Genomic DNA, 24,174 nt, shown 5'->3' with positions numbered 1-24,174 from the left:
AAATTTCATCGTGGGAAAGGTTGTTAAACATTGGAATGGACTGCCCAGAGAGGTGGTCGAGTCACCATCCCTGGAGGTGTTCAGGAAAAGACTGGAAGTGGCACTTAGTGCCGTAGTCTAGTTGATAAGGTGGTGATTGGTGAAAGGCTGGACTTGATGAACTTAGAGGTCTTTTTCAATCTAAATGATTCTGTGATTTTGGACAACTGCCTTATGCTGAGGGTTGAACTGATAACTATAGATTTTGCAACTGTTTTCTATGTCAGAGGCATCAAGGTGAAGAATGCCCCAGTACTCCATAGGTCTACTCAGAGTAACTAAAGAATTAAAAAAAAAAAAAAGACTGGTCTTCTCTGACTTTCATAAATATTCTGGAATTAATTTTTCAGACATGATTTCTAAGGGCAGATGCGAACTGAGTTGCTGCTATGTAGCTAAGCTATAAATAATAGTAATAACTTTAAAAAAGAGTATTTTGCAGAGACAACTTGCATATTGCTAACTGAAATGCCTAAAGTGTAAGCTTAAGTCTGAAGCTTGTTTGAAAAAATATCTTTTGGGAATGTTGCCTTTCTCATAAATTAAAGTGAAATCAGTGTTATGGGATATGAATTCATGTGTTATGTGATACTAAATTAAGGTCATACTGTGATTTTCTTGTGTATTACCTGCACTTCTAGCAGTTATGAAAATGAACACTGATGTTAGGACATGAGCATGTTATCTCTTTCTTCTCTCAGGCACAGCTGTTGTCTCTTGTTTTCTTAAAAAATATCCTTGAAGACAATGAAATACTAGTGTTTTCCAGGGTTAATTTCCAAAAGGCAGTGGGGAACATGGAAGCAATATTCAAAGGTACAGCTGAGAAGCTATTAATTTATCCAATTTGTTAATAATTGGAATAGGGAATGAAGCAGGGATAGTAGAATGAACTGCTTGGAATTGAAGGAGCAGGGATGGGTCTTTGATTAGAAAACTGCTCAGAGCAGACTATTTCCTCTAAAGCTGCCCTAGGTCTTTGGCAGAGTTTTTCCTGTCTACCAAATTAAAATGCTTTGCTCATCTTGTCATTATTCATTATAATTTTTGCCTGTTTTGGGAACAACTATGTAGTAGATGATCACTGCTTAGTACAGGGAGCTCTCTTGCCTAAAGCACACATACACAAGTATAGCAGATTTGGGCAAACTGCATTTCCTGGGCTGCTGCCTGTTTTGTGTGGTTGAGAAATGCTTCACATGTACTGAAATGGGCATGTATTATCCTTCCACAGTCAGGCTTTGTGACGTGCTTTTTCAATTCAGCATACCCTGCAAAACTGGGAGGCTTTGCATGGCTTTAGAAAAGAAGATTAATGCTGGTTAGGAGGATGATATTAATTTGAGATGAGAAGAATAATTTTAGCTACTAGGTGAAAAAGTGAAGATGCCATAATCCTTGAGTAAAGAAACTAAATAAGACTAACTGCAAGGACAATTTTTTTTTTTTTTTAAATGACAGCAAGCACTACAGAAGAGGCCAAACTATTTTCACATCTGGATGGGAGTTTCCACTAATTTGTTAAAGAGGGATTTGCTTTGAATATGTAAAACTTGTGTGATCTTACTCCTAGTGCTGGAAAATGTGGAAGAATTTTTTGTTTAAGGAAACATTGAAATATTCTTAATAATGAAATTTTTACTGACTAGTTATAACAGTGCTTCCAGAAATATTAGCATCAGAAGTGCTTGCAGAAAGCATCTGAGGAATATAATTTGAAGGCAGAAGTAACTCGAGCAGTCTATGGACTTATGTTTTTCTGGGTCATATTCCTCTTATTTTGAGGCAAGGTAGCTGTAGAGTCTCAATTCCAAATCAACTCTGGATTTATGAGCAAGGTTTGCATTTAATTATGTTGGAAAATGATGTTCAGGGGAGGGCCTGGGAAAATCTTTTATTAGAACACTACCTGTGTCAGTGCAGATAAACAAGTTTTATTCCTATATTTTGTTAATTCAATTCCTGTAAGCATCTGAATCTCACATTTGGAAATTGTTTTTGTCTACTTCTGCAAATAATTATTAATTCAAGTGAATGCAGATGCATGAGGAAGGCCGAAGGCCATCGGCTCTGAAACTTGTTATTCCTTGTGGGTTTTTTCAATCTGGCAATTTGTGTAATCAATCCATAGTTAATATAAGAGCAATGATTTTACATTAAAAGTATTCTGAGTTGGTGTAGGAAGGTATCATTTATGGGGACAACACCCCCTCTACTCTTTTTTTTTTTTTTTTTTTTTTTTTTTTTAAGATATAAACTGTGACTGGAATACAGATGAGTTCTTTGTAAAAAAACATATTGATAAGAATGTAAGAATGTAAAATAAAAGCAAAAAAACAGGTGAGGCTATCTGACTCTTTAAGTCCTTACATGGCAGAACAAAATTAAATTACTTACTCTGTTGGGGGAAGAAAGCTGGTATTAAGTTTGGGGGAATATTCAACATCTGTTTAGTGTATATCTCACCACTTAGCTGGATGTTATGCAGATTCATTAGTCTAGAAGAATGTGATTCAAGTTCTAAAGTTAAAATATTGCAGTGTGTTGAAGCAGACTTCTCCCTGCTGTTTTTCTACTTACATTTTATTTCACCAGCTTAGAGGCTGAGCAGGAGATGTGTCTGGGTTTTGATTTGCATGCAGCCTAGTAGTCTTTTCGGCCTTCCAACTGCCTGTAGCATGAATGCACATGTTTTTTAAGAATGCACATTTTATCCACTTTGGTTTTTTTCAGCAATTTCTCAGTAAATGGAAAGCTTGCAGAATGGGTGAGAATTACACTGTTTTATTAATTTTTAGCATATACTGAGAGGAAAAAGTTGTACATACATTCCCTGTTTTGTATACAGCTTTGGAATCATTTCCTTTCTTCCAAAAACTAAGGTGCTTCTTTAAAACAAGAAGTGTTCAGCCCTGACAAATTATAGTCCAGAAACTCTGGGCATACAGTGATGATGAAATATTGACCAGTTTGCTTAATTCCTCTGTTGTTTCTGCTCGATCTCCTAGATGTTGGAGAACTTAATTTTGTATCAGAAGCAGGTGCATAACCACATATAAAATACAGAATGTTTGCAACTAATAAATGAGTTATGTATGGAGAACTGAAAGAATCTGTTTTGCTGCTGCTTCTATCAATATTCATTATGGAAGGATAGGACTAATTTACATATGAGAGTGAAAATGAGCAAGCTTTTGTTATCTCATAGCTGGTGTGAATCCAGGAAGTCTTCATACAGAGATCCTGGAAATTTACATTATACATAATTTTCCATTGACTCCTCCATATTTTGACTACTGATCTTCTCATCTCTGTCACAGCAGATTTTTTTTAATATGCCTTATATTATTCAGCTCTTTTTACCTTAAGTAATGTTTAAATGGTGAGAAAGATCCTTTGGCATTTGAAAAATGCAATAATTTTTTTATGATGTTTATTTAGATTAACTTCCTTTTATTGTAGTTCTTATATTTAATATTGTTAAAATAACTTCTTCAACATTCTTCAAGTTGTCCATGATGAAGAATCCCTTAAATCACTGTAAGTTAAGCAGTTATACATAATTTTTATATTTCATAGTAGGTCTTTCAAATTTTGTGTTACTTTGTGGCATTTATAAACTACTGTTTTGGTAACAGCTCTGTGTGATTAGATATGTTGAGTGCACTAGCTAGAAGCAGGATCTTAGCCTGTGTGAATGTGGTATTAGTGAAAGTGAAAATGTTGGTTATGCTGTGTGTTTTGTTTGTTACATGCAACAATTATTCCTTAATGGTGCCAATTCCAGCTTTGGTCGGCCAGGAGTTGAATGCTACTGTCAACATGACAGTGGAGCTGCAGTAATCCAACTTCAGTTCCTGATTAATGAGGTTAGTAAAATAATTTATGTGTAATTCAGAGAAGGTATGGAGCATATTTTCTTTAATTTTTCATTAAGCAAGCATTAAAATTAGCTAATATAAGTGATGTAGCATGAATAGCAAACAGTAATAATAATTATAAATAAATTAACTTTTTTAGTTTTGGAAAATGCTTGACTAACTGCTGAGAATGTCTTTGTCTCTAGAGTACTCTTTTGTTATAAGCAAGAACTAGGAATATCATTTTGTGTCCTTGAACATTGCAAGTTATCTTTGCAAGTGGTGAAGTACTTTTCCAATAGTACTACCAGTTTCAGTAGGTACTTAGTTTTATTTTGATAGAGTTACAGTCTTAGACATGAACTGAATAATGCTGCCTCAGTTTCAGATGTGTTTTGCTAGGGATGTAGCAGCTGAGATCTGACAGCAGTGCTGTTCTTGAGCTAGCTAGAGACAGGTTTTTAGAGGGACCTCACTAGCTTTCTCAGCACATAGATATTAGTAGCTCAGTTCATTGCTTGATTTGTCTACAGGGATGGACATGAGGAAACTGATGAGCACACACTGGAAAAAGCTTCTTCCCCACCACCTCTCAGTATAGCACTGAAACAAATATGAGTGAGCTGAACAACGTGTGATCACATCAGTTGTCTCATTCCTGCTACTTAGAACTTACCTGTGCTATGGTGTTGATGCACATGCTTACTCATTTTTTTCCTCCTGGTAATAAAGATGTAGTATATTTCCACTGTGATGATACACTGTTCCTAGGGTTATGAAAACAAGTTGACTAAAACATTTTCTTTCTCATAGGGAGCTCTTGTGAGTGCCTTGGCTGATGACACCTTACACCTGTGGAACTTGCGCCAGAAGAGACCTGCTATACTTCATTCACTCAAATTTAACCGGGAACGGTAGGGACTGGGTTATTATTGCACTGCCCCTTAGCATCGCAGTACGTGCTATTGTAAGATCAGATTTTATTAATGAAGTCCAGGTTGTAACTTGGTACATAATTGAAACTGGGCTTACACTGGGTTTGAATTTCAATCTGTTAGGGCCTTAAATAGTTGTGAATAGACACACTACTGACCTAAACTGAGATGTGTTTTCTATCACTTTATGTATTGCATTGCTGAACATCAATTTTCATCTTAAAAAAGTGGCGGGATAAAATACTTTGAATATATGTCTTCAGAGGAATTTTGGAACAAAAGGAAGTGTATGCACCAACAAGACAGGAGAACTAATTCAGTTTTTTTTACCTGGAATTTTTTCTCCATTAATGGCAAAGCAGAATTCTGTAGTGTTAGAGCTCTTGTTCATATCAGAGTAGCTGAAAACAGCTTGGGTTTTGACTAAAAATTTTTATACTCAAGTAATAGAATTGTAAGCAAGCTAAAGAGGTATTTCAAATTAAATTTCTGAAAGTCAGTTGACTAAATTTCTGAAAAAGATGGACTTTTTTTTTAAAAGCAAGTATTTCTTCTTTTCCAGTATATGTAAAGTCTCAGCTGGAATTCTGTGTTTGCTTTTGAACAGTATGCATTAGCGATGGACTGCTTGAGGAGCTCAAAGAATGCTAGCAAGAGCACAGAAAAATCTGTGACTTTTATCCCTTTTGAATAGGGCAGGAGGTAATAAATTTTAAGTAATGGGTAGCAACAGACGAAGTTAAATACTTATGTAATACCTTCTAATGTAGTGTCATGTAAAGTGCTAAACAAACTGTTGGGTGGGTTAAATGGTAACCTTGTAGTTTTAAAGAGCAGGTTATGAACAAATTCATTAGGACCAACATGAATGCAGACTACCGGGTTTTTGTGTATAGAGGATTCTAAGTACCTTTTGAAATTATTTCTATAATCACCATGCATAAAATCTGACCAGGGCCTGTAGAAATAGGACAAGGGGTAATGACTTTAAAGTGAAAGAGAGTAGATTTAGATTGGGTATTGAAAGAAATTCTTCGCTGTGAGGGTGGTGAGACACTGTAACTGCTTGCCCAGAGAGGCAGTGGATGCCTCATCCCTGGAAGTGTTCAAGAATAGGTTGGATGGGGCTTTGATCAACTATCTACTGAAAGATATCCCTGCCCACAGCAGGTGAGTTGGACTAGGTGATCTTTAAAGACCCCCTTCAGGCCCAGAAAGTTCTGTGATTCTGAACTGTTTTATGGAAAACAGAAAGCTTTGTTAGCTGAGGCAAATTCTCAACCCCAGAGGACTGATAGTGTTCCTTTATACAGCATAAAAGTCAAATGGAGAGAAATGCAGTTTATAACCCCTAGTTTAATGAGGGTTATCAAAGTGTAGGAGATACAGTAGTATGTCCAAACTGAATTTCCTACCTCTCCCTTCCTTTTTTTTAGTGACTTTTCTCTTGTAGTGTCTACTTAAGTGTCAGTGTAAAATTAGGGTTTGTATCCTGAAATCACACTTAAACGTGGGCTTCTAACTAATGCTTTAAAACAGGTATCTGAGGAGGTGATTCTGATTGTGTGCAAATCTGTTGTAAGCTGGCTTAGAGTTTTAGATGTATGGGTATCTTTGGTTAAGCAAAGTGAAAGTTTTAAACTGTCCTTTTTCTGTCAATGTGATGATGTCAGTAGCAAAACCTGTCACAGGGAGTTGAGTGTGGGTAGAAAGGGGCTCGGTCACTGATGTTGCTTTAGTGGCTGAATTAGTTACTAATCCTGTCTTGCTAAGGTAGGTAATGAGAGCACCATAGTTACCATGAGTGGCGTAAGCACAGCTTGGGACAAGGGCTTATTCTTCCAGCAATTTTAATTTTAAAATATCTATTGTGAGAACATATAAAAGTAGCCAGAATGCTTAAGATTCCCAGATATGTACATTGTCATAGCCACTTATGTTGTGCTGGATGACTGTTAACTGTTTTCAAATATTCTGTTTTCTTTTGACTAGTTTATAAAATAACATGTAATTTAATTATCAGGTAAATATTTTGATTTGAACTCAAACCGCAAAAAATTCACTGTTGAATAATTCTAAGTAGGGGCCTTTATACACTCAGTTCTTAGTAATTCATTATGCCTAGTATGTTCAATATGCTGTATGAATCTGAAGTAAATGGGCTTTTCTTAGGTCGATTTTATGGTGTATATTAACAACTAAGTTTATTGAGGAGAGTGTTTATGAATAAAATTGGGTCTTCTCTGTGACAACTCACCCTTAAGGGAAAGGAAGTACCTAAGATTCAGAAGTGCTCATTGGTGGAAAGGAATGTCAAAAGTCAGAGGGTCCACAAACAATCAAAGTTTTATTGATAAATTACACACTTGGTATGGAAATGGGCATATTAGTCCCTGGCCTACTATGTAACCACATGGCAGTGGATTTTGGATAAAGGGGTAGGGTGAAAGGGAAGAGGGGAAATAAAGGGGGAGAGATGAGATAAAAAAAGAGTGAAAGAAAAAAAGAAAAGAGAAATTAAAGAGGGGGATGAATTAAAGGAAAAGAGAAAAAGAGGGGGAAAAGAGAAGTAAAGAAAGGAGAAAAGAAGGATGCTGAAATGACAACTACTGATCTTTTTTTATCTAGCTGATGGAATGTCAGTCCTGGTTTCAGCATTGATCCAGCTGCCTTGGTCTGGCTGATGAGATGTCCAGGATCCTGGGGACATTGCCCAGGCTTGGGGGAGTACCTTTGTATGGGCAGGTTTCTCCACCTCACAGATAGGTTTCTTGCTTTCTATGTAAATTAGTTATGTACAGTCCATTCTTTCAGGCCTTTCTGGAAATGAGTCAGAGGGCTTTGGGGGTCTTTGGTGGTTCTAATCCCATCTTATTGCCGCGTCCACTTCCTACCACTCATTCCTGCACTTGCATTATACTGTGTTGTGTTTTTTCTAAAGGAAAAGTGCTTCTCTTATCTCCACCTGACCCCCCTTCTCCAGCCGAAACTTGCTCTTTCTCATAGTGTGTTAATACCAATAGTCCTTGGTTTTACCAACAATTCTTCTGTGTTAGTAATAACAGTCCTTGGCTGGCTCCACAGCCATCTGGTTATCTGTGTTTGAGACGTACACATTAGCCCCTTCTGGGAATCGAGAGTTCAAAAGGATCTCACTGTGGACTGCTGCTTATAGGCTTGTTAGACAGTGGACTTTAATAGACGTTAGCCTCTTATAATCAGGAGCTCAAAAGGGTCTCACTTTGGACCACTGTTTAGAGGATATGAAGAGAGTGGGCTTTAGTTGTAGTAATTTTCCATCCTGGCCAATTTGAATTGGTAACTTTCTTGGAGTGTTCAACAACAAAAATATTATTCCACTTGGGTTGCTGTTCAGACAAGAAAAATAAATTTCCAAGGCTGTTTTTTAAAAATAAAGTGTTCATTAGACACCTGTTAGTTCCTGGGGACAGACAGTGTTCCTGATAAGCTCAAGGGGAGCTTAGTCCAAATGCAGTTCATCAAGGCCAGGGCATAATGAGCATTTCTCAGATCAGAGAAGTGAGTGTCCTGGGTGGCAGAGGGGTACAGCACCACAACCCATACCATAACTAAAGTCAGCTTCTCTCAGCCTCTACGTTCTCAAGTCACAAGCATGAAGATGTTATAAACCTAATTAATAAAAATTTTAAAGTACTTTTTATTGTGGGATTAAGATCTGTTCATAAGGATAACTAACTTACCAAACTGGATTTATTTAAAGTATTTTGTATACTACAACACAGCCTTATAACTGCCTTCTCTAATGATAATTTGTCAGTTTGTGAAGGGAGATTAGATATCTTGGAATTCTTACTATATGACTGAAGCCATGAATCTAGTGGCTTCAGTATTTGCTCTAGGATTTTGTTGAGGCTAATGTTTAAAATTATATAACTGATTGGATTTACCTGGAAGTGTGTTGGGATGGAAGAAAAGCAGTATTTGTGTCCTGTTTAACAGGAGTTGAACTTTAATATGTCACAGGCAAATTTTTATTCAGATTTTGTTTCTAAATAACAATGTCCTATGTAAGGTTTAGATTTGAACTAAAAAGTTTTCTTTAGCATAGAAAGCTGACTGTAGCAGTTAGCTACCCAGATGAAAGGATTTTCTTAGTCTCGAAAACTATTCTTTAACCGTGTTTAAAAAAATTAATTAAAAAAGCAAGTGATAAGGCTATGACTTCATTAATGAATTCTGTAGTCTTCTGGCACAGCCTTTTAACAGCTCTGGCTAATTCCCTTCTTTTAGTCATGTGGAAGAATGACTGCCCCATGTCTAACAACTCGATTTCTAGATTTCGTATTTGTTTATCCTGTTGGTAATTGAATTTGGCTACCTCACTTTCAGGTGTTTTAAACATCTTAAGATACAAACCACAGAGCTAGCTTGTCTATAAATGCTTGTGTCGTGTGTTTAAGTATTTTGTAAACTTACCTGAAAATTTGAGTTTTAAATCTGTAAAGAATTTCAGAAAGCACTCTTTAGTATATGACAGGAAAGTGATGTGAATTCTTGCTTTTCTACTCATGACTTTTAAGAACAGGGAGTGGTGAGAAAGAGCTGATTCCTTTTAATGTAATTCTATGCCATTACGGGCTATGTTCTGCTTCGTGGAAAATGTCTTTGGGTAACTTGCATCATCTTAGATTTGAGCAACACATTTCTTTAAAAGCAGTGGCCAAGAGTCCTGAAATATGCTGCTTTCTGTTGAATCATTAAATTAGTTGAGAATCTGTAGATAACAACCTGACCTTTAATGGATTTATAGCTCCTGACTGCCTTTTGTAACAGTGATGGTTAGTAATTTGAAGCAAGTCTTCTGAAGTGTGAGGTTTTAGATACATAACAAATCAGTTAGCTGAAGTTACTGACAGATGTCAAAAGCTCAGTGCAAAACAAGCTAGTTCAAGTTTTCTAGCCTTTTGTTTGCTGCATTCATGGGGGTTTTGCAGCTGCTTTATGTTCTAGTTACCAAAGCAGAGTTAGGAGATAGTAAACCAATGTCATGCTTGGCCACTGTTACTTGACTGTGAGAAGCGGTGTGTAGGGGCCGGGACAAAAATACGTAATGATGGTGAGCAATTGCTTGTGTGACTTGTCATGCAAATTAAAAGTGTCTAAATACTACCTCTTTTCAGAATGCACAATTCAGTGTGTGAACTTAGTATCTCATACTTCTCTAAGGTGTCTTCAGTGGATCACTATCTAGTTCCTTTGTCATCTACATATCTATGTAAAAGTATCTTAAACACAAGATTGTTGTGTGTTAACAAGTAATGCAAGATTCATGTCAAGTTTGCTTTAACTCAGTAATAAATATAAATGTCACACGAGGCTAGCTCTGAAATATGTGTAGTTAACACATCTTATTAGAGTAAATATTGAAAGCATGTTGTGAGATACATAGATAGATAGATACCTAATCTGGCTTTAGTTTCCTGCTATGCAGGAACTGTTAAACTTGGTGCTGATCTAAGGTGTGAAAGGTCAAACGTATCACTAACCACAGACTTTCACAGATCCTGTTTGAGAGGGTGGAGGGACAAAGTAACTTGATTTAAAAAAAAAAAAAGAAAAAGGAACATAGGATTACAAATTTGAGACCCCTTTGCCAGCCAAAGCAAACCAACTTTGTATACAAGTATGAAAAGTTTCTTTCATTATCCAAGACTTACATCCTTCCTGAGCTGACATTCCCTGTTCTAATGCCAAAAGAAAGTTTGTCTTTATGGTAAGTCACAAAGCAAGAATGGTATAAAACCAGAACTGAGTGTTTCGTGTGAGTGCTCTGCATATCGATCTCTGAATGCCTTGATAGCAGTTCAATTTTTAATATGTCAACTATATCAGCTTCTGTGCTGTGGGATTTAAATAGTTTTCTACAACATGAAATTGCATAATTCAGAGTTACAAAATTATGCAAAAAATATCTTTGGCTTTGTATCCTGCTGTAAACAGCAACTTTAGCATTGTGTTTGGAACACTGTCTACAGAGAGTGGAAGATCCCACTTGTGTTTACTTATTAATAAGAATTTAAACTTGTCTTGGCATGTATGTTGCCCTGTTAGTTACTGTAACTTTGTACTCAGCCTGTGCCTTAGCCAAAGTGGGAGTTTTCTTTCACCTTGAATTTATAAACTGACCAATTCTGCCACTTTGTGGATGGCAGAAGGACATACAGGTTGTCTTGCCTGTGAGAGCAGGTGATGATAGACATTGTTTATGTGGTTTTGGTTCATTTTTCACACATAACTTAAGTTTTTGGTTTGGGGTTTGTTCTTGTTTGGGTTTTGGGTTTTTTTTTTCTCCCACTTTTTAAAGTGACTTTCTTCAGAGTGAGAGGAAATAATCACTGGGTCTGCTTGCCATGATGGTGTCATGTAAAACCTTTTACCTAGTGAGCTTAAAATTTTAACTCAGTGGTGATTCACTGGGGGATGTAATTAGAAGGAGTTTGATCCTGTTTCAAGAAATTAGCAGAAGAAAATTAACTTACTGACTGTCTGGATTTGCCATATATGTGAATGTTTCTTTCACAAGGGTAAAATTCCTTTGAAAAATGTTTCCTTGAGGCCATGCACGCATGCAGAGTTCCACATGTCAGTGTGGTTGATGGAACTGCAGTTGCATCAGTTGCCTTCTGCTGCCTTTAGCACTGAGGCAGAACCAAAATGCTGAGTCCTGTCACTCAGAAATTTCAAATTTCTGAGAAATGGGTTTTGAATTGCCTCAGTTGCTCTGTTAGCTGGTTCTTTCACACTGACTTTCACAGTGATATGAGGCATAGAATGGCCAACTGCCACTTTCTTGGGCAGAATTTGACCTCTGGTCTTTAAGTTCTGCCTCGATGACAGACTTCTCCCTCAGTGATAGGAATAATTTTTCTGTCTCCTGTGGGAGAGCTACGTCTCTGATATGGCCTTTTTTTTTTTTCCTTCAGTTAGAATTTGTGGCTTCCCATGTACCTTTTGAGGCAACTGATTTGAAAACCAAGAGAATTTTTCAGTATTGAAAGAATTTACACAGAACACCCAGGAAATCTGAAGCTTTCTTACCACTGGTGAAATACCCCGCACTATGTATTTGTGAACTCCTCTGGGGGTGTCTGACATGCCAATGGTCTGGTTACTTTTTGTGTCATCCCAAGGTACTTGAGTATCTTGCTCTGACACATGCTTACTCCGTTGTGACACCACTGGTGGCTACCACTACTCAGATACTGAACGTCGGTGCTTCTCAGCTGCCTTAAGAGGCAGCCATTCAAGTCAATATATTTGGGGAAGCACCATTTGGAGTGCTGTTATGGGATATAAATGGAATTGAAGTACCTGGTTCTGTTCCTGTGATGTACTGCATTTACCTACATGTTCTTTTGGTGGGACATTTTTGGGATGCATTGAAGAGGATTTCTTCCTCTGCATATGGCTTCTGGTCTTTGAGGCCTTTTTTGTACATGTAGATGTTTTAAGCCTATTGAAGTTATCAGATGTGGAAAAAGACCCTTTTGCAACAGTCAGGCAGTATCCAAGCCACCGCTTGTTTCCATCAGTATGTCATTTTGACACTGGCTTTTGACTTTTTAAGCCTGTGGAAGACTTTGACAAGAGTGCATGGATGTGGAGTCTACACTAACATCAGAATTAAACTTCTCAGCTTCTGAATTTTACATGATGCTATCTCATACGTGAAAGGTTGAGGATAAAGGTGTGCAGAATTCAGCTTTGATAGCTTAATCTTTTGCTTTTATTTTTTTGATGCAATAATGATCTGAGCGGCTTGTGTACTTACAGTAACTGCAGACCTATAATGATAGCCTGAAGCACGAGAAATATTTTAGTGATTTAACAATAAAACCTGTTATCAGTGTTTGTCATGCTTCAAAGCATTTGTCATTGTGCTTTGTTAAAGCAGTGAAAAATTCTGAAGAATATATAATGCTTCATAATGCAGTAGACTAGGAAAAGGTAAAGATTAATTTGGAAGGATTTCTGCTGTCATAATAATACAGTCAAGTTAACAGCCTGCCAGTTTTCCTTAATATTTTCTCTTAAAAAACTAATTCTTTTACTTACGTATTAATTTAATAAGTTGTCTTCTTAAATATTACTGTAATTAAATTCCTGTAGGGAGTATTATCACTTGCTATATTAATAGTTTTGATATATGTGTTGAAACAGCAGCAATTAAGATTTTTTTGATAGCTTTGATAGATTATAAGAAAAGATACATGCTCTGCAGTTAAGAAAGGGAATCCTTTCAGCAGGTTTACAAACCACTTACTGAAGATTCACTTGTCATTGCTAAGACTCTCCCATAAGCAATATCCTAAATTATATTTTAGTTAGTGTAAGAACAGTAAATATTTTATCATTGTTTTCCCTTGCGGGTGTGTCACTTGCTTTTCTGTATATAATTTTTTTTTCTTGAACTATTGGTGGTTCAACTCTTACAAATTCATTTTGCAAGAAAGAAAAATCTGGGGTTTTTTTGGTTTTTTTTGGGGGGTGGGAAAGGAGTAACTTTGCAAATATGTATGCGATGAAGAGGAAGATTTTGTGCTTACAGTAAATTACAGATGCAGGAGAATTTAAAACTACCCTAACTGCTTTGGGGTTGTGTAACAGTACCTCATTTTAGTGATGATGTTAGTTTGTACTGTAGATTCCACATTGAAAAAATAAATCTCCTTAAAGCATTTTTTTTTTTTTTCTATAAAGGGATCTTTCTCTTTGTGAAGATACGGGAAAGTGAAATATTTGAAATGACATGCTGTGCCCAGTATTGGTTTATGCTAAAAGTTTGGTCTGTTTCACAAAATGTACTACACTTAGTGAGGGAGCTGAAATTGCCTTGGAGACAACATGAGGAATCTGTTGTGCCATGAAAGAACTGCCTGCAAAAGCCTGCTTTCTGTGACTGCTGGCTCAGACAATCCCAGGCTGTCTCTTTAGACTCACAAAACGGGACTACTTTAAATCATAGATGCTTCTATTTTAATATTTTTTGGGCAGAATGGCTTGCTACAGGAGAAAAGTGTGGTAGTCTGCTTTTGACTGCTACATTGTTTTCAGGCAGTTGGGGTTTATGTGCAAGAAATACTAGTACAAAATTTTTTCATCTGTAGTTGGGAACAAATTCTGTGTTCCCAACAATTGATTACATTTTCCACTTTATTGATTATATTTCCCAACAATGGATTATATATCCATTTGTGGGTAGGGAGAGAGGGGGAAGAGTGCTCGAGTGTTAGGAATGGCTAGAGCATTATATGGCCAATTCTGCTTCTGTTGATCCTAAAATACATTATGGATGAAGTATATTCTAATCTCGTGGCATAAAGATAGGTTTCTGAAAGAAAAATCTGCATTTTTCAGAAAAAAAAAACAAAGCTGTCTGTGGCCAAGTGTCAAATAAGCAAGTATTGCATCACTACCAAGACTCTAACCCTTTGTTTCCATCCTCCAAAAGGAGTTTGAATCCCTTCAATCATCAGTCCAATTCTTAGCAGAGCAAACAAGGCAACTGACCATTTGGATGGTCATAGCTTCACTGATTTTTAGTTTTTAAGAGGGCTGTAACACTTCTAAAGTTGTTTAAAATATACATAGTTTAAGGTGAAACCTTAATGGGGGAGGAGAGAAGCTCCTCATGAAGTGCATGAACTTTAATGTTGGAAATATTATTCTGTAAATTGTTAAAATAAATACAGTTATGTGAAATGAGTCATCCAGTCAAAATATAGTTGAGTTTCTGAAAATTGGAAGATGTAGTTTTTGTATTAAGAAAACAAAAAAATAGTAAACATATTTTTTATTTGCAAATGGAGTAACATTTACTACATTCAGGGAGAAATGCTGGTTCTTACAGCAGGATCAGCATGCCATTCCTTTTGGATTTAACTAGTTCTGTGAAATAAAAGATCTAGAATATTTTTTAGTGTATAGAACAATCATACAAGACATTGTAGAAGAATGGTAAAATACTTCAAAGAATAAGGTTAAGAACTCTGTTATGTGCCTATACTTTGCAAGTTTGAAGTCTTTTCAACCTCCTGCCTTCAAGAGTTTGTAAATATTTTGTGAAGCTACTTGTTCTGTTCTTTTACTATTGTCATGGAATCACTTCACTGTTTGCTAACTCTTGACAAAATTAATCTCAGTTGCACAAAAGAGACAGTAAATTGAATATACCTGCATATTCAAGAAGAGTATCAAGAATATTGAGGAGCTGGGCACTTCTTTAAGTGTCACCCTTGTGCTAAAGTAGTCAAAGCTGAAGTCCCAACTTTTATTTTTGCCCACTTTAAATAATGTGAAATAGATTGGTTTTCATAACAAATGTGTTGGACAATTGTAATTAACAATATTAACTTGCTAATCAAGACAAGCCTACAACCCTGCTACTGATTATTTTTTCTGGCTGCTAGGCCATGATTTTGGATCCAACTGATCTGGTTGCCAGCTGCTTTTGGCATGTGGAGTGCTGGCACAAAAAGCTGCTGTGGAGTTGCAGAGTGCTGAAGGTTTATGTTTATGCTGTATCTTTATACACAGTAACTGCCTGCCTAGGAGGAATGTGTACCAATGTACGTGATTTAGCTTCCATTAAAATATTTTTTTTCAAGGATGTTGGGAAAACACAAGTCTTCAACCTGTGGTGTTTGCAGATTAGTGTGCTTAGAGTTAAATGTGTTACAACCTCTGTAAGTTCAATGAGTTGGAAGAGCATTTTAAGTCATGTGTATAGTATTTTTCTCCTGTCAAACATCAATGAAAAAAGTTAGTTCAGCCTTTTGGCATAAATATTCAAGGACAAGAAATTGAGTTGGAAAAAAGATAGATGAAATATTTGCTTGAGCAAAGTGCGTTTCCTAATTAGGAAGAAATAAGTGAAAAAGACCCCAAAATAGTACACTTCTGAATCCAGGTAGTATCACTACAGAGGCCTTAACTTTTGAAACCAGCAGTGCAAATTAACATCTCTTCAGCCACAGCAATTTCTCCCTTGGGTGCTTTTTCCTTTCAGCTCAAGTTGGTGTGCATATAGAGCATATAATGCAAAGGATCTAAAGCTGTTCTTTGCATAAATACTTAACAGGCTTGTGAAGTGATGCATGGATTTGGCAATAAGCAACCCAACTGGGAGAAAACAAGAACAAAAAAATTTGTAAAGCTAAGGATTAGAGCTGGCAGAACAAATTCTTGTTGTACAATTGTTTTACCTTATCGCTGAAGCATTTCTGAAACCCCAAGTTTGATAGCTAAGTAATTTGGCAATTTCTTTCGATGTTAGACCCTGTCAGATTAAAATGGTGTAGAGTTTCCAGAAAGTTTCTAGACTCCAATTTTGAGTTAGCATTCTGTCAGTTTGCACAGACGTTACTTCCTTATCTTGAAGAAATAGTCAACAATAATCAGGACCCAAGGGGGGCAGAAATAATCAGGTTTTCAAACGCTACTATTTGTGCTGGAGCTACCATCAAAGAGGAGTCCTCTGCTGGTACATACAGGTGTTAGCTGTTGAGTCTTCTAGCAGAAGAAAAAACTATAAGGCAGAATATTAAAACATGACAGAAGTAAAGTAACAGCCTGAAATTTAAACTACTTTTAAAATGACTTTTATAATTCTTTAGGATTGTTCTAAGGTTTGCTCTTTAGGGGTTAATTTGGATTACATGTAAACTTACTTTTCTTGAGTTTTATCTTTTGTCTTTGTCTTCTTACCTGAAACCAGCTTTATCTGCATATGGTAACTTCTAAAATCCTTTGCTTTTTAAACTGGAAGGTAGAATGATTCCAAAGGGAGATTTATAGACTACAGGAGTATTGTATTTTAAGTTTGACGTGACAGGAACCTTGATCAAATACATTCAATATGGTAATTTTTAAAGGTGACTGTAATTTTTTTTTTTTTAATTGGATGATTTATGAGTTTTAGAATACCTTGCTTTCTATTTTTTTGTTTAGGCTGAGGTTCTACATTATGTTTTCATATCTTACTTTGGTCATGTACTGGCTTTTCTACTTTACCTCAAACTTGTCATATATCTTCTTGTTTGACTATTGCCTTATTTCTACCTTTTGGCAGCATAGACCTTGCAGTGCAGGATATCAAAAAGACATTTCTTTAATTTCTTTTTGGTGGCTTTCTCTTTCAGGATAACATTTTGTCATCTGCCTTTCCAAAGCAAATGGCTATATGTGGGCACCGAAAGAGGAAACATTCACATTGTCAATGTGGAATCATTTACTCTCTCAGGCTATGTCATCATGTGGAATAAAGCCATTGAACTGTGAGTTTAACCAAGTGTTGTCTTGGGAGGGGAGGGAACAGGAGTGTCCCAGATGTTGTTAACATCAGTTGCAGGAATATCGTTGTCTAGAGTGGCCTCCATATTTATCTTACTGCACTGCATACACTGTCAAAGTACATGGTGATGTAAATACTTTTTATTTTCATGAATGTGAAGTGCTGATGTTAATATGTTTCTGCCTATTAGCAGTATTTTGTCATAGTTCTTGGGATAGACATGGAAATAGACAAAATAGACAATATAGAAATAGATGTAAAAGTCACTGTGTGTGGGGAAAAAATAGAAGAAAAAATAATATACATTAAAATATGGTGTGGCTGGTACTTGGACAGACATGTCACTTCTACAGTTTGGGATTAAAGACCAAAGTGTAAAGATAGGTATTTTTTAAGAGGGCTGATGTATTCTAAATTGAAAATGACTTTCTGAAATGCAAATTTAAATAAGTCTATTCCAAGAGCAAAATACATTTTATAGCTATTGTAATTTCTTCTCCTTTTTTTAATGTTAAAATTGGATGTACAAATATAACGGTTTGTAGGGGAAAAGATGTAGTTGTGTGCTTCTCTTCCTGTGCTGGTGTTTTGTTCCCAGTACATCTACTTTCAAAAATACACGGAGTCCATCACTTGCCAAAGGGTGCTGCAGCAAACACAGCTCTTTAACAGAAGATTCTTCCATCTTCTTCAATATCAAGAAGTCAACATAAAATGTTAATTCTGTGTTATTGTAACAATGGCTGTCTTGAGCAGTTTATTAATAATGGCAAAGCCTGTTTTCCAGTGTAAAAGTCAACATTTTATCCAACAGTGTCAATTTTGTAACAACAGGTGTTAAGATAAAATTTTTAAAGCTAATGGTAATTTTTTTGTTGATAGGCAGTAAATAAGTCGTTCCTTAAGACAGAAACTAAGTGTCTACATAGACACAGCATTTATGGGCTTGAAGATAAAAGTAACTCCATTTTGAAATGTCACAACTTGCTTGCATGGAGTCTGTATCTGCAGAATCTGTATTACTTCCAATCATTTTGTGATGCCGTTTAGGGCAGGGAAACATTTTTTTTTTTAATTGAAGTATTTCTGTTTTAGGTCATCCAAATCTCACCCAGGACCTGTTGTCCACATTAGTGACAATCCAATGGATGAAGGAAAGGTAGGATATGTTTAAAGACTCTTCAATACGTTATTTTCAAAGCAAGGCTTTTTAAAAGTATAGATACCACTCCTATTTAAGGAAGGATTAAGTATATGAGGGCAACAAAGGTTTTAGGCCCTGAAAGTAATACAAGGCAAGGTACAGACATGACTGTAGGGCACATTACTGGAATAATTCATCTTGTAATCGGAAACATTTGAAAACACAGATGAAAATCCTTAGCTGCAAAACTTCTGGAAATAAAAGCAAAGAATTTTACTTACAGTGATAAAAATTAAGATGTTACAAAAAAAACGCCTGTCATAACTAGAGTGCTGAAAGTGTGATGGAAATTAATTATCATGCTCTTTTTCATGCTCTTGGATGTTATACAAATAAACATTTTAAAGTTGTGAAACAGCATATTTTTATAGAATACCATGTACTTTGTCTTTAGATTAACTAATCTGAGACAGGAGTTTTGTGGAATTTGACATCTAACTCATATTCACATTTTAGGCAATTTATTATAATCACTAGGTGCTGTGTGCTAATGAAACTGGCCTACATAACAACAAGATATTTCAGAAAAGTGAACCAAAATATGTGAGAAAGATCTATGTATTAGACTTGCCTTTTCATTCTTATGAGATAGTATTAACAATCATAATACATCTGTTCATCTTGACAGAAGGTTTTACAGTACATGTTCTTGAAGCCCTTGCAAGACAAGAGTCTTTGTCCTGTGACATACCATTTTGCTTACTTTGCTTACTAGTGTTCTGCATATGCAAGAGAAATATTTTTTGTCTACTTTTTGCTTTTCATGTCAGTAGTAGATTAAATTGTAGAGGGAATGATCCTGTTGTCTTAGCAGTGGTTTGAAAGTTTTAGCTAGTTATCAGCTTGTATCCTGAACACCTGAGGTTTCAGTCCAGCAGAAAATTTAATGAGTAGAGGTTTTTTCATTAGTGTGAAGCTCACTGCAGTAAGTGCATAGCTAGTGTGTTTCTCTGTAGAATTAGGTTTGAATCACATTGCAGGCTTATGGACTCTAGAATATGAAGTTGTTGATTTTCATAAAACACAAATGATCAATTTATTTCGATGTATTCCACCCCACATCTAATTATTGTCAATAAAGTTTAAAAATTACTGGTTTTATTGATCAGGCTATTAATCATTGTTTTGAAATCCGACCTTACATTTTCTTATTTCTCATAAGAAAAACATTGCTGGAAAAAACCAGTTGCAAAAACTCCCTGTGTACTCACTTTTAAAATTTGTTCATGCTTTTAGCTTTCTAATCATAGTGGTTTTTCTAAGGTTTTAAGTAAACCTAGAAAAATTATAATATATGGCATATGATAGGCAAGATAATTTAAAATAATAGTATACATAATGTTAATGGGAAAAATTGAATATTTATTTTTACTAGATCAAACATATCTAATATTTATGGTATTTTAGTGCTGTATAGCACTGAAAGAGATTAAATATTTTCTTTGTAAGCTTGTAGGAGATCTGTTGTTTTTGTACTGGAAACAACTGGACATGCTGGAAAGACTGTCCAGGCAAAACCTCTAGGTGTGGCAATAGATTGTTACTACTGCCTTATGTTGGCCTTGGGGTTTGGTTTTTTTCCATTACGAGAAGTAGCACTTAAGATAGGAGAGCAAAACACTTGGATACTCAACAGTGTGTTAGACCAAGTACTAAGAGCAATTTGAGTCTTCATTCCCTGCAGAAAAGGTTTCATCTTGCTTCTTGCAAAAAGATTATTTGGGAAATTACCTAGTTTAATTTATCTAGCTTTCCTCCTATGAACAAATAATGTTTCTGGTGTTCCTTCAGCCAGTTATCTCAATTGTGATTAACATCTGGAGAAAGCTCATAGTACATAATTTCTTTATAGACGATGAGCTCTTACTGAGAACTTCAGGTGGGATATTCTGTTCTTCCAGCAAATTTAAGAAGAATTAATTCCAGTGAGGATAATGCCCAATAAAGTTTTCTTTTTCAACATCCCTCATTTTCACTCAGGATGGAATATACATAGCAAGGTTTAATGTTGGTCTTTCTGGAACTCAAAACAATTTCCAAGGAATCTTCAGAAGGATGCTTTCATTTTTTTCTGATTTTGCATGAATGTCCATTATATTTTCTGGAACGTAAGGAGAATAAGTACGAAGTAAACTTTTCTAACACTGAGGCCTTCACCTCTTTAATTTTTGTTTTTTGTAACTACTTGCAGTTACTACATATAGTATTATGCTGCATATCTTTTGGGACAAGAACTTCAGGCGTTGCAAATGATACCATTTTGCTTTTCCTTATAAAGAATTAATGCATCTTCTTATTAATGCAGCTTCTGATTGGCTTTGAATCTGGAACGGTGGTATTATGGGACCTGAAGTCAAAGAAGGCAGATTACAGATATACACATGATGAGGTAATATTTTTCATCTGCATTGCTTTGAGGATATAATTCACTACTGTAATAGTGATTTTTATTATTTTTTAATCTCCTGCTTCTGTGACCAGTGGATCAATAAGTAGGTCTCTTTGAAATTGCTAGTACTGGAAATCGTCTCTAAAAGAGCAGTAAGGCTTGGATAATAAACTTCAGATCAAATAACTTCACTGAGTTTAAGTTTGTAAAGTAATGAATGGTGGCATGGATTGGATTTCTTTACTAAGGTTTTAGATCTTTGTTAAGGGCTTACATTGAAACAAGATGGTTTAGCAATTTCTGTAATTTGGAATCTCCCACATATTCTCAGAACTGTGAGAGGAAAGGGCAGGGGAAGAAACCACTAAATACAAAGTCTCACTACCACATTTCTGTAAACACTTTTTCTCTGTAGAATAAGATCAAGATCAATTCTTTGGAATAAGACTGGGGGAGGTTTAAAAAAACAATAGCATTAAGTGGCATTCATTTCTTTAAAACTTGATTCTCGAGAGAAAAGACTTTTTGAAAGACTGAGATTTAAGAAAAATCATTTGGCATAATATGCAAGTTGATGTATTTCATTTAAAATAATATAAAATTGGTCTTGATTACATTTTGTTGGTTGTAAAATGACTTTTCATTGTTTGGTACCAGCTTTAGGGGTTTTTTTTGGGGGGGAGGGGGGCGTGGTTGTTGGGTTTTTTTGGTGGCAGTTCTGCCTCAGTACTTGTACTTGTGTGTATACTACCAATCAAGAGTTTGCTTGGTGGGGGAGTTTCTGAAGTAGTCTAAGCCTTAGATCATCAGAAATGTCCATATAACTCCCAAAGTATGTTATCCAAAGAACAATTTTTCTCACTTCCATTTTCATTGCATGAACTTAATTAATTCCCTTTGTAATTTTTTTTCGTAAATTTACTTGTGTCTTCCTCATGTTTTTCTTCCTATACCTCTTACTCGTCGTGCTCTTCTCTTAACTTTTTTAACCATTCTATTTTATCTTTGTTTTATAAAACAGAAGCACAGAAGCATAGTATGTATGAAGATGTGGGCACACTGGATTTATCATGTGGAATAATTATCTTTGGACTTGTTTTCTTTTTCCCTTGATCTTGATATTGGATTAGCCTTTTGATGCTCCAAGCATAAAGCAGATGCTTCCTTGGAACAACCCACTATAAAACTAGAGACTCATTCTTCAGGTGTTACTTGTCTGGTCAAAGTCCTGACATTTAGGCATCATTTTACATTGACATAGTTGGACAGTAAAAATTTAAGTCTTTCTGCAGTTTTTCACTGAAATCATGATTTTTACTTCGAATGTAGTTTGGTACTGTCAGTAGACTCTACCACCTTAATGTTGTTGTTCTAGTTTTCCAAGTTGCTTATGGGCAAACTCAGCAGTATAGATCCCTGAGGGTTTCTACCTTAGCTTCATCCATGAACTAATCAATTGGTGCCATCCTGTCTTTATTCCACATTGTGTTACTTCATTAACCAGTTATTTATTTGTTCAAAAGTATTTAGTCTGTTTAGTTTTAGCTTCCTTTGAGATACGCTGTTGAAGGACTTTGAAAATTGTGTAGACAGCTTAAGTGGCATTTCCGTGAGCCACATGCCTGGTACCATTCTTGGAGGTTTGTTGGCTACTTCTCTCTGGTATGTTATACTCATCCATATGTCAGTTAACTCTGTTCTTTATTAAAATTTTATTGCAGTTTCTAGAAACTCAGCTAAGGCAGACACCGTGCTGCTTATTCTGTTTTGGTTTTTTTTTTTATTTGGTTGGTTTTTTTGGTTTTTTTTTTGTGGTCCATTTATTTAAAAATTGACTAAATATCTGTCTCAATACTTTTTGGAACCAATTCTGACTTGAGAGGCTACAGAGATCAGTGAATAGTTCAGATGTTATATCTTTGATTTTTTTTAGGATTTAGAAATGAATGCATCTAGGCATTCAGTTTGGGTTTTTTGGTTGCAGAAGAGATAATGAAATACCTCAGGTCAGACCCTTGGCAAAGAAATGTGCTTATCATAACTTGGGAATGGTTAGGAAGGAAAGAGAAAAAAAATTATCATCTGGTAATGTCGTGGTTTCCTTGCTCACGAGGGTGTGCACACAGAAGACTCAGAGAGGAACAGTGGAACAGTGCCTTATCTCAGGAGATCTCCTCTGTCTCTGGTTAGTGTGATGGAGGGCAAATAAAGTTCTTTGCCATTTTGTTTCCTGCTGACTGCATAAATTTGGATATTTCTGTGCACAGAATCTTTCTAGCTAGTTTCTTGTTGACTTCCTGGTTTCCTGGCATTGTCAGAGAGCTTTTTATGCACTGAGTGTAAGGGCTGTATTCCATCATGAACATGTGTGCCAACCTACCTTTAAGGGACAGGAAGCATCTAATGTCACAGTATGCTTCACCTCTTCCCTCACGGAGAGTAATGCATGCAGCATTCTGCCCGGTAGCAGGAGCAGGATTTTAAGCCTCAGGATTTATACCATTGGTTCTCTGCTTGTTCTTGATGAGAGCTCTTCTGAGTGTGGAGTTGACAACCAGTAAAAAGAGAGCTACTTAGTCCAATCTTGTCACACTTGCCATCTTAGAGGGTGGCTAGGCTTCCTCAGGCATCATGAGCAGGGTGGCCAGGACACTGATACCATAAAGAATGTTTACTAGAAACTTTGCCATTGGATTGGTTTCCTCCTCTCTCATCACTTTGCAGCTGATGTTCTTCTTAAAGCATGTAACTTGAAGGTCTGTGCAATCTATCACCATCATTTGATGCAACTTTCTTAACTCAAAACTTCGGATGTGTGCAGGGATCCAAATGTCATCCTTTGCTCCTTAGCAGAGGAAGATCATAATGAGGGTTAAAATCCCTGTGTGTCCAGAGGTTTGTAGAAAGGTACCTGTATTTCCTGAGGGAAGAAGTTGAATCCAATTATATGGTTTTGTAGCTTCCTGCTTGGTTTCATTTCAAACGGCCTGACCTTTAGGAGGCTTTCTTGAAGCAAATTCCCATGTTGTGGTAGGGCAGTCTCATTTGTTGCCTGAAAGCCAGGTTAATGGAACACTGTCCACACTTTCTTCTGTCTGAACATGTGTGCCTTCCCAGCATCCTGGTCTAATAGCTGCAGCACTAGGACACTCATTCCAAGGACAGGAGCAGGTATGCAACATTAGCCGTGGCTGGGGGCGCAGCTCTAGGTCATGATTAGGGTTACTGCTGATTGCTGGCATGTTCTTCCCTCCATAACATCCTAGTTACAGGAAAATTCAGAGAATTTAGTTCTAATTTGTACTTGATCTTTCTATATTATGAATTAAATCCTGAACTTAAAGTAGTGTATATTTTTTATTATAACAGTAATACTTTGAATATTTAGAATTAGTTAGAATAATGCACAAATG

At 36.1% G+C, this 24,174-nt stretch overlaps 1 protein-coding gene across 13 annotated transcripts in view; it reads left to right on the top strand.

The window, feature by feature from the left end:
* Window positions 1-24,174, top strand: part of STXBP5 (syntaxin binding protein 5) — a 102,952-nt gene that overhangs the window by 24,512 nt on the left and 54,266 nt on the right. For all 13 annotated transcript variants that reach the window (XM_039568501.1, XM_039568504.1, XM_039568502.1 and 10 more), the window contains 5 exons: window positions 3,827-3,908; window positions 4,713-4,813; window positions 17,017-17,151; window positions 18,264-18,327; window positions 20,678-20,761. In XM_039568501.1, the coding sequence (XP_039424435.1) occupies window positions 3,827-3,908; window positions 4,713-4,813; window positions 17,017-17,151; window positions 18,264-18,327; window positions 20,678-20,761 (466 nt within the window). The remainder of the gene's footprint in view (window positions 1-3,826; window positions 3,909-4,712; window positions 4,814-17,016; window positions 17,152-18,263; window positions 18,328-20,677; window positions 20,762-24,174) is intronic.

The sequence above is a fragment of the Corvus cornix genome, chromosome 3 (genome assembly GCF_000738735.6).
Source record: "Corvus cornix cornix isolate S_Up_H32 chromosome 3, ASM73873v5, whole genome shotgun sequence".
Lineage (NCBI taxonomy): Eukaryota > Metazoa > Chordata > Aves > Passeriformes > Corvidae > Corvus > Corvus cornix.
Note: the sequence above shows the minus strand (reverse complement) of the source record. Positions and strands in the feature narration are given on the sequence as shown.